Source organism: Heloderma suspectum, chromosome 3 (assembly GCF_057233095.1).
Source record: "Heloderma suspectum isolate Gila_16-S chromosome 3, 16-S_ref, whole genome shotgun sequence".
In the NCBI taxonomy this organism is placed as follows: Eukaryota; Metazoa; Chordata; class Lepidosauria; order Squamata; family Helodermatidae; genus Heloderma; species Heloderma suspectum.
The window spans coordinates 20,352,178-20,361,929 of record NC_139460.1 but is presented as its reverse complement, the minus strand read 5'-3'; the positions used below and the strand labels follow the sequence as shown (position 1 = coordinate 20,361,929).

Sequence of the window (9,752 nt, the reverse complement as noted above, 5' to 3'; positions counted from 1 at the left end):
CATAAGATGAGCCGTGCTGGATCAGACAAAAGGCCTATCTAGTCCAGTGTTTTGTTCCCACAGTGGCCAACCAGGTGCCTTATGGGAAAGCCACAAGAGGGACATGAGTGCAATAGCACTCTCTTGCTCGTGTTCTCCACTGACTGGTCTTGAGAGACAACACTGCCTTCAATAATGGAGATAATATGTAACCATCATGACAAGTAGCCATGGATAGCCTTATCCTCCATTATTTTTGAGTTCACCAAATGGCACCGTTCTGCATTCACTTTCGTATATTTACAAGGTATTGGTTTTGATTTGGTCATTATTATTTAAAGCAGGAGAGGGCTTGCTCTTCTGAGCTTCAGTCCCCCCTTTGGAAGTGTCCTGAAAAAACAGCCTCGGCATCCACAGTGACATGAGGATTCGTTTATATTCCTTTCGGAAATTTTGGTTCAGAAGTCCGTAGATTATTGCGTTAAGGCAACTGTTGAAGTAGGCCATGAAATAGCTCACCACAAACAACCACTCGGGAACTTTGGGGGCTATTTCCAAAGGGTTAGTGGCTACTGCCAGTCCAATGAAGTTCAGCGGCGCCCAGCAAAAGGCAAAGATCACAAAGACGACAAACATGGTGAGAAAGTTCCTGAAGTCGCTGGGCTTCAGCCTTGGCTTGACTTCTGATTTGACTCTCCGCCTCACTTGGATCACCAGGATCCAGATCCGCAGGTAGCAGAAGCTCACAATGGTGATCGGCACAATGAAATGGATGACGACGACGGCGATAGTATAATAGGAGCTCGCTGTCTGGGTGAATGTGCAAGAATAGATACGCTGGTCGTACTTGAGAGAGCCCACGAAAAAATTGGGCACAGTGGCGATGACCGTCAGTACCCAGACCAGGCAGACGTACAGCATGGTGTTCCACCAGCTGTACACTTTGTCGTATGCAAAGCTGTGGCATATGTAGCAGTATCGGTTTATTGCAATGGCGGTGATGTTGAAGATGGAGCCTATGACACTCAGCCCCATCACAAAGCCACTTATTTTACAGTGCATATCCCCCAAGGACCAGCCATTCTGGAAAATGGCTATGAGCACTAAGGGATAAGGATACAAGGCCACCGCTAAATCTGCCAGGGCCAGGCTCACCACAAATGCATTACCTGGGGAAGAAATGAAAGGAGAGAGAGAGAGAGAGAGAGAGAGAGAGAACAATCATTCACTGGGCATCCAATTTAGAAGAAATAAAGGCTTTCAAATGACAAGTTATAAGGAGAAACCAAATACCAGAAGTCCATGCATGCTGTGACAAAAATACAAACAAACCAAAACCTCACTGCACCTTTGTGGTAACTAATTCCATTGGCTAACTGCTTTGTGAAGACATACTTCCTTTCGTCTGTCCTGAACTGGCCCATTTCATTGGAGGACTTGAGGCTCTAGTGTTGTGTGAGAAGGGGAAAAAAATCCCTCTCCACTTTCTCCTCACTCTGCATAATTTGATAAAGCTTGAGCATGCCCCGCTTAGTTGTCTCTTTTTCTAAACAATTTCTTCCCCAAAAACTAGACTGGTGAGGACGAGGGAGAGGGCCTTTTCTGTGGTGGCCCCCACTAGGTGGAACTCCCTCCCTAGGGAACTCTGCCAATGAGCTTCCACCATGCATTGAAAACATGGTTGTTCAGGCAGGCATTTGGGGTGGGTTAGGGTATTTGTAGAAATATGTTTTTAATGTAGACTTTTATTGTTTTAAACTGTTTCTGTTATTGTACATCATCCAGAGTGGCTGGGTGACCAGCCAGATGGGCAATTAATAAAATAAATAAATAAATAAATAAATACAAGGTTGAGGCCTTCCCTTGGTAACAGAGGTGCTCCAGCCTCGGGTCATATTGGTTGCCCATTTCTGCTGCATGTCAAGCTCTACAATATCCTTTCTGAGATGGGATGACCAGAAATGCACACAGTATTCCAAGGATGGTCTCACCTTAGATTTGTACCAGGACATTAGGACAGTGGCAGTTTTATTTTTAAATCTCTTCCTAGTCATGTGAGAGTTCAGGACAGTCAGTCAGTCCACAAGCTTCTTCCATCATGCTAGTTGTTCCAAAAGCTCCAGCTCCCCACCCCCCAGAATTCCAAACAAACAGAGGAAGTCCTCTGTCCACACAGTGCAGAGGTGACCTGAACCAAACCATTGTATCTCAGTTTTCTGTCCATAAAATGGGTGCAACACTAATGTCCCTTGCAGGACTGTTTGTGAGGGCCAGACTATTATCAGTTTTTGTGAACCGCCCAGAGAGCTTCGGCTATTGGGCAATATAGAAATGAAATAAATGAAATAAATAAAAATAAAATCATAGAATCATAGAATAGTAGGGTTGGAAGGGGCCTATAAGACCATCGAGTCCAACCCCCTGCTCAATGCAGGAATCCAAGTCACAGCATCCCCGACAGATGGCTGTCCAGCCTCGTCTTGAATGCCTCCAGTGTGGGAGAGCCCACCACCTCCCTAGGTAATTGTTTCCATTGTCGTATTGCTCTAACAGTCAGGAAGGTTTTCCTGATGTTCAGCCAGAACCTGGCATCCTGTAACTTGAGCCCATGATTCTGTTATTGATCCTTTGCCCCCAAACCCAGGAATAAGGAGGTGAGAAACTTAATGTATCAGCAGTGCAGGTCTTGTTCAAGTTAATACAGATGAACCTGACCCAGCCCGGAGTCCAGAGACAGTGTAATGGCTAGTGATGTCACCAAATCCTGGAATTTATGATGTCACCAAAATCTGGAATTGGTGATGTCACCAAAACCCGGAATTTGATGTCGCCAAAACCCAGGATTAAGTGATTTGTAAGTCGAATCGGCTATGTTCATAATAATCACATGTTTACGAAGTTTGAATGGCTATCCAATGAACTTTGTTATTCAAATCAAGATTGATTATGAGTGGCTAAACTTCCTGGAATGCTCATATGATGCACTCTGGCTTGGTCACATGGCCATGCCAGGAAGTGCCTGGATACAGCCATGCTGCTACAAGCACAAAAGGGGCTTTTTAAAAGCTTTTAGTACTTTAGAAAACCTGATTTTAGGCTTGTAGCAATTGCAGCAATCTTCACAGATGGTGTTTCAGCTTCAGACACTGTCTGGAATGGTCATGTGACCATTCACATGACACCAGGTGAACCAGGTGACACCAGGGTCCAGCCAGGACCCTGGCTGGACACCAGGGTCCATCATATGGCCATTCCGGGAAGTGCCTTCTGGCCTGAAACACAATCTGTGAAGTCAATGACACTTGCTTTGGGCAGGTACACATAGCATTTCGGGGAAGATGAGCTCAGGAGGACACCTGTGCATTTGTTTGAAGTCATATATAATGAGAACTCAGTAACTGGGAACTTTAATCTGAGATTAGACAGAGGAATTCTGAACCTGGTGAGCAAATTATGATTTCTGTTGGGGTGAGTTCACCCATCACTAGTAACCGCTGTTTCTATCCTCTGGCTGCAGCGTTAGGTACTGTGGAGTAACCTCCTGAAATGCAAACACCTCAAGTCCCACAGCTCTAAATATGGGACTCGAGGCCTCAGATGGCTTCCTTTCCCTGCCTTGAGTCCCATGGTCTTGACTGTCAAGTCACAGGAATCCCCTTTCACCTTCTTGGTACTCACCAAAAAGATCACCTTCTTTGCTTGTGATGCATACTATATTTGTTGTGAATCTGTGTCTTGATGTTGTATTTTTCTAATAATTAGATCTAGAGTGCGAGTGGTATGAAAGAAGGAGCTATGTTGTATCGGCATATGTGAGATGATTGGCTGAGTGAGTGGTGTGTGTGTGTGTGTGAAAAGCTGTGTGATATATAAACAGGGAGCAGTGCCTGTAGAGTTTAGATAGGAAATTGATAGATAGGGCTTGTGAGGAGAGAGATCGTGCCTAGGATCTGTGTTTGTAGGATTAGAGTGGTGATTGAGTATGTGTGTGAGAAAGGATATATAGAAGCTTTCAAAGTGACTTATTACTGTAACTCAATTAATTATGTGCAAGAGGAGAGTAAAGTGGTTATTAATCGTTTGATACCTAAATTCTGTAAATAATAAATATTTCTCTGCTTTTCAAAATCCCACACCTACAGCTTGTGGCTACTGAAGAATAAGAGTGATAAAGAGAATAATGTATGTCAGAATAAAAAAAACAGCATGTCCTCACATCTCAATAAGCAAAGGTAGACCTAGAGGTAGCGTTATTGGGTGTGTGGTAGAAGGTGTTGCCTGCTGTGGGAAAGGCCTAAAAGAAAAGGGAGGCACACCAGTAAATAGGTGAGAATGCTACAGTGCTGTACCTCACCTTGCCCCACCAAAGCTGGCAGTGACCAACCTCATCTATTTAACAGCGTCCCCACCAGCTAGAAGTAGGGGTGTACAAAACTCCACATACCTGGCTCTGCTGGGGTCTGTGGGTGGGGGAGGCAATCCATTCCTCCCCCCGGAATCCTCAACGGGGGGAAGGCGATCCAGTCCTCCCCCCTGGAATCCTGCCCAGCTGGCTCCACTCTGCAGCCAGTCCGCAGAGCCGCCAGCTGGGCTGATCTGCAGCAGGGCCTCCATCCCCTGCTGGAATGCTGCGGATGCAAATGGCATCCTGCATAGGGGACGCCATTTGTGTCCCTACGCTAGGCCATGATAGGCTCCGTATATATTTATGTAGCCTGTCACGGCTAAAGCAGGGACGCAAATGGCAGCTGCTAAAATGGCCGCCATTTGCTACCGCAGCAGCCTGGAAGATGACCTGGAGCCACCACCAGGTAGGTCCATTCCGGGGATTCCGGGTGGTGGTGGTGGGGGTATTCCATTCCACCATAGACTCCAGGGGGCTGGATTCTAAAGAATCCGGCCTCACTGGAGTCCGTGGCGGAATTCTCCAACATCCCTAGCTAGAAGCCTGTCACCCTTGGTGATTCAGTACAGAGCAGACAAAAACCCCAACTCCTCCGGCCCGTCTGGGAGTCCAGCAAAAAATTCCTACTTGGCCCCAACTGCAACCAGCAAATGCCTACACTGAATGCAACAGAAGCTAGGGAGGGACGGTGCCGAGAAAATGGGAAATGCACTGGGGGAACGGTAGGGCCAGCTTAGCTCCGTCCCCAACACTGGTGTGATGATGATGCAAGATGTGTCAGTACACATGGCGCCAGTGTGCCCACCTCCCTCTGGGGCTGTATGCAAACACTGCCCCCCCCCGACTGCAAGCTCCCGTGGGGATGGGGGTGGGAGGTAAGTATTGGCAAATTAAACAAGCAGTGATAATTCATAATGGAATTGCAAATTATGTATCGTTCGTCTCTCCAAGAAGCTTAGAATGGACTGGCCTACAGGAATTTATTTCCCCTGAACAAAGGGAAATGAGCTTGCTTGCTTTCAACTACTTCTGCTCTGCTTTCACAGCAATTTAGGAAGAAAACATCTCCACCATATATATTCCAACAACCACAAGCCAACCCGAAAGCTGTGAGAAGACAGTGAAAAGTAACAAAAGCTTTCAAATGCTTAGAAGTTTCTGGATTCTCGATGGCCTTGTAGGCCCCTTCCAACCCTACTGTTCTATGATACTATGATTCCTTGAAATGCTTCCTTCCCCACCCTGCTGCTTCCTGTTTTCCTGGCAAAGCGATTGAGACTCATTGTCTAGCTTCTTTTCATCACTTTGCTCTATATGCATGAATCAGTTCTTTCTCACAGCAGCATCTCTTCCTCTGTGTGTGTGTGTGTATGTAAATGTGTATGTATATGTGTGTGTGTGTATATATATATATATATATAATCTGTAGCAGCTTTTCAAAAGTATTTATAAGTAGGGAAGCTCCTAATATTAGGTTTCTGCCATTTGGGAAGTACTAAAAACAGAACAAAACTCAAACCCTCCCCTACATCACATCACATTGTAGTATGCTCAAGAAACAGGAGGAGATTATGCAGATGGAGGGGTGGAGCTATGCAGATAGGTATAGGCCTCTGGGAACCATCAGGGGTTTACCTCCACCCAGATAGTTCCTACTGTACAAATGAATGGTTATAATTAATGTCTATAGGCAACAGTAAACCACCACATTTTGGGAAACTGCTCTGCTGAGAGCAACACAGATTCCTCAGACAGTGGCAGCTCCAGGTTTTTGAGGGCCATTGGGTAAGACACCCTCAGTGGGCCCCCTCCCTCAGTGAGTCTACTTTCTCAGCACCATTGTCACCAGCTGCTATCGCTTCTCCTCCTCTTCCTCATCCCTGCTGTCATTGCTTGACAGACAGAGAGCTGGTGAAGAAGTAGGCAGAGAACTGGTGAACAAGTAGGTGGTGACATCAGAGGGAGAGGCAAGTGAACAAGGAGGATGCAATGGTGAAGAGAAGGAATGACTCCAGGGAGTTCATGTCAGTAGGCCCCAGTTGGGATGTGGGTCCTTGGCAGGTGCCCAATCACGCCTACCTTTGAGGACAGCCCTGTCCCCAGATTCCCCCCACCCCCAAAGCAACCCCAGCTTACAGAATCCAGATGGGTTCCACAGGTTCTGACATATTGCTAAACTGTGCCAGGCACATCCTGGTATTAATAACATTTACTACTGCTCAATGTACCGGAAGTCTTCAAGCATATGCAATGCAGCCCCACAGGGCCTGGAGATATCCTTGGACCATACTAGGTTTCACCATCCTTGCACGAAGGTAGCTTCACTGGAGTTGGGTAATTCTGCCATGTCTGCATCTGGTATGATTGGAGCATTCAGGCACTCCCAATGCAGTTTTTAAAAAGCCTGCATTCAGAGGACGTGTGCCTAGAACAAAGATGTCAAAAGCTCATTGAGCTCCATCCCCCAACAAGATTTCTCTGACACCCCTACCAGAGTATCTTGGGAACCACCTTCTTTCATATGAGCTTCTCCATGTGCTCATGTCTTCTAATGAGCCCCACTCTGGGTGCCATTGCTTTCTGACGTTAGGTTAGTATTTAGAAGGAGCAGGGCCTTCTTTGTGGTGGCCTCATCATTACGGAACTTCCTACCCATGGAGGTCACCAGGCTTGCACTCTCTGAACCTTCATAAAGCCAAAGACCTTTCTGTTATTATTTTGGAAGAACTTTTGGGCAGAGTTGTTTTGTACTGAAACATGCAAACTATCAGGGCATGAGTTCTACTCTAAGTATGACTAAGTCTGGATCCAACCCATTATCTCTTCCTAAATAAAGTGTGTTTGTTTTTGCTGTGTTCTGGCTGTACCTATTTTGGCCAGTGGCACACTGCTGTTTCTCTCCATGCATTTAGTGTACATGAAGAAGGAATGCATGAAAAATGCTTTGGGCGACTGTGCAGGGAAGGGTCAGAAACCAGGGGGCAAGTGGGAGGTCTCTTCTGTACAACTTTCCCTTTTTCATTGTTGACTACTGTTCCATATTCTCCTATTCTTACTGTCCTCTTCTAAGTTGGCTGTTGCCAAAAATGCCAGATCCTTTAATACCCTGAATCTTAAAAGCAGAATAGGAAAGGAAAGGTTCCTCCTGTGCAAGCACCGGGTCATTACTGACCCTTAGAAGGACGCCTGCTTACGCCGCCATTTTCATGGCAGACTATAGCGGGGTAATTTGCCAGTTCCTTTCCCAGTCATGACTACCTTTCCCTAGGGATGTCAGAGAATTCCACCACGAATCTCGGGGAGGCCGAATGCCAGTGCATTCGGCCCCCCGAAATCGGTGGCAGAACGGTCTGCCCCCCCGCCCCCCCGGGACGGGACTTACCTTGGGTGGATCTTCCTGGTGGCGGCGGCTCTGGCGGCAGTGCGGCGGCGGCCGGTCTTCCAACCGGCCGCCGCAGCCGCCATTTCCAGACTCCAGTTAAAAAACAAAAAACAAAAAAACACGTGATAGGCTACGTAAAGATTTACATAGCCTATCACAGCTAGATTTTTAAAAAACACCATGACAGGCTACGTAAATGTTTACGTAGCCTATCACGGCTGATTTAAAAGAAAAAAAAAACGCATACGCAAATGGCGGCGCCCATGGGTGCCGCCATTTGCGTTCCTTATTTTGGCACGTCTTAGTCTATGTAAACATTTACGTAGACTAAGGCGGCGAAAATAAGGGGAACGCAAATAGCGTAGCATCTATGCTATTTGTGTTCCCCTTATTTTTGCCATCTTAGACTACATAAATGTTTACGTAGACTAAGACGTGCCAAAATAAGGAATGCAAATGGCAGCGCCCATGGGTGCCGCCATTTGCGGATGCGCATTTTTTTTCTTTTCTTTTAAATCAGCCGTGATAGGCTACATAAACATTTACGTAGCCTATCGCGGCTGACTGCAGGGACGCAAACGGCGGCGGCTACGGCCGCCACCATTTGCGGAGCCGGCCGGCCAGGATTCGGGGGGGAGGGATGGAGTGCCTCCCCCCCGGCCAGAATTTCGGGGGGGAGGGACGGAGCGCATCCCCCTCAGCCAGAATTTCAGGGGGGAGGGACGGAGCGCCTCCCCCCTGGCCAGAATTTCAGGGGGGCGGGATGGAGCGCCTCCCCCCCAGCCAGAATTTCGGGGGGAGGGACGGAGCGCCTCCCCCCCAACACGAATGTCACCCTTCGAAAAGGTAAGTGACTTTCGTACATCCCTACCTTTCCCCCAGCAAGCTGGGTACTCATTTTACTGACCTCGGAAGGATGGAGGGCTGAGTCGACCTGAGCTGGCTACCCGAGATCCGGCTTCTGTTGGGATTGAACTCAGGTCCTGGGGAGAGTTTTGGTTGCAATACTGCCACCTACCACTCTGCGCCACACAAGGCTCTTTAAAAGCAGAATGAGTGATGCAAAAATATACAAATACAAATATTGTATATTGTACAATATGCAAATTGCATAATAGCGACTCACCTGTTAGCCACAGGTGAAAAGGAATTCAATGTAGGTGGGTGAGCAGATGAGGAAGAGAGAGATAGTTTCACCAGTCAGCTCACTTGGTTTGTGTGTTGGCTGCGGAGGAAAGGTCTTCACCACCTCCACAGCCAGCACAGAAACACAGTGGGCCAGGGTGCAACCCTATGGCTGCTAGACAGCAGGTGGATGGCCATAGGCTTATCAGTTTTCAGGAACTGACCTTGGAGCCACTGCTCTGAGGTTGGTTCCCAGAAAATTGCCTCCCTGCCCCTCCTCTGCTGCCTCGTAGGCAGCACGGATTGTCCCCGGCTCCACACTCGTAAGAGCAGGGCAGAACGAGAGGAGAGGGGGCGCTCCCTGGGGTGGGGAGGGGACCTTGGAAGGGCCAGTATGACACTTCCTATGCTTCATCCGGCTGCTCCCCAGATCCAAAGGGCTGCAGCTAGACTGCCAAAATCGGCCATCTAGCTGCAAATACAGGGCAGCTGGAGTGCGGAAGAGAAGATCCCTTCTGCGCTCTGCCCACCCTGCATTTGATAGGCGGTTGCCTTCATAGAATCATAGACTAGTAGGGTTGGAAGGGGCCTACAAGGCCACTGAGTCCAACCCCCTGCTCAATGCAGGAATCCAAGTCAGAGCATCCCTGACAGGTGGCTGTCCAGCCTCGTCTTGAATGCCTCCAGTGTGGGAGAGCCCACCACTTCCCTAGGGAATGGGTTCCATTGTCAATTGGTTCCACTGGTTCTGTTGTTCAAGTTTGGGGGTGGCTGCCTATCCCCATAGGGTTCCTCCCCCAGTGATGCAATTCGCCCTCCTCCACCAGTTCACTTGGTAGTCCACTTTTTTTCTTTTTTCTT

General features: G+C 47.9%; 1 protein-coding gene across 1 annotated transcript in view; it reads right to left on the bottom strand.

The window, feature by feature from the left end:
* Positions 1–279: 279 nt before the first annotated feature.
* Positions 280–9,752, bottom strand: part of MTNR1B (melatonin receptor 1B) — a 52,954-nt gene continuing 43,481 nt past the window's right edge. Inside the window, exon 2 of the mRNA XM_084841610.1 lies at positions 280–1,148. Coding sequence (XP_084697736.1) covers positions 280–1,148 — 869 coding nt within the window. The remainder of the gene's footprint in view (positions 1,149–9,752) is intronic.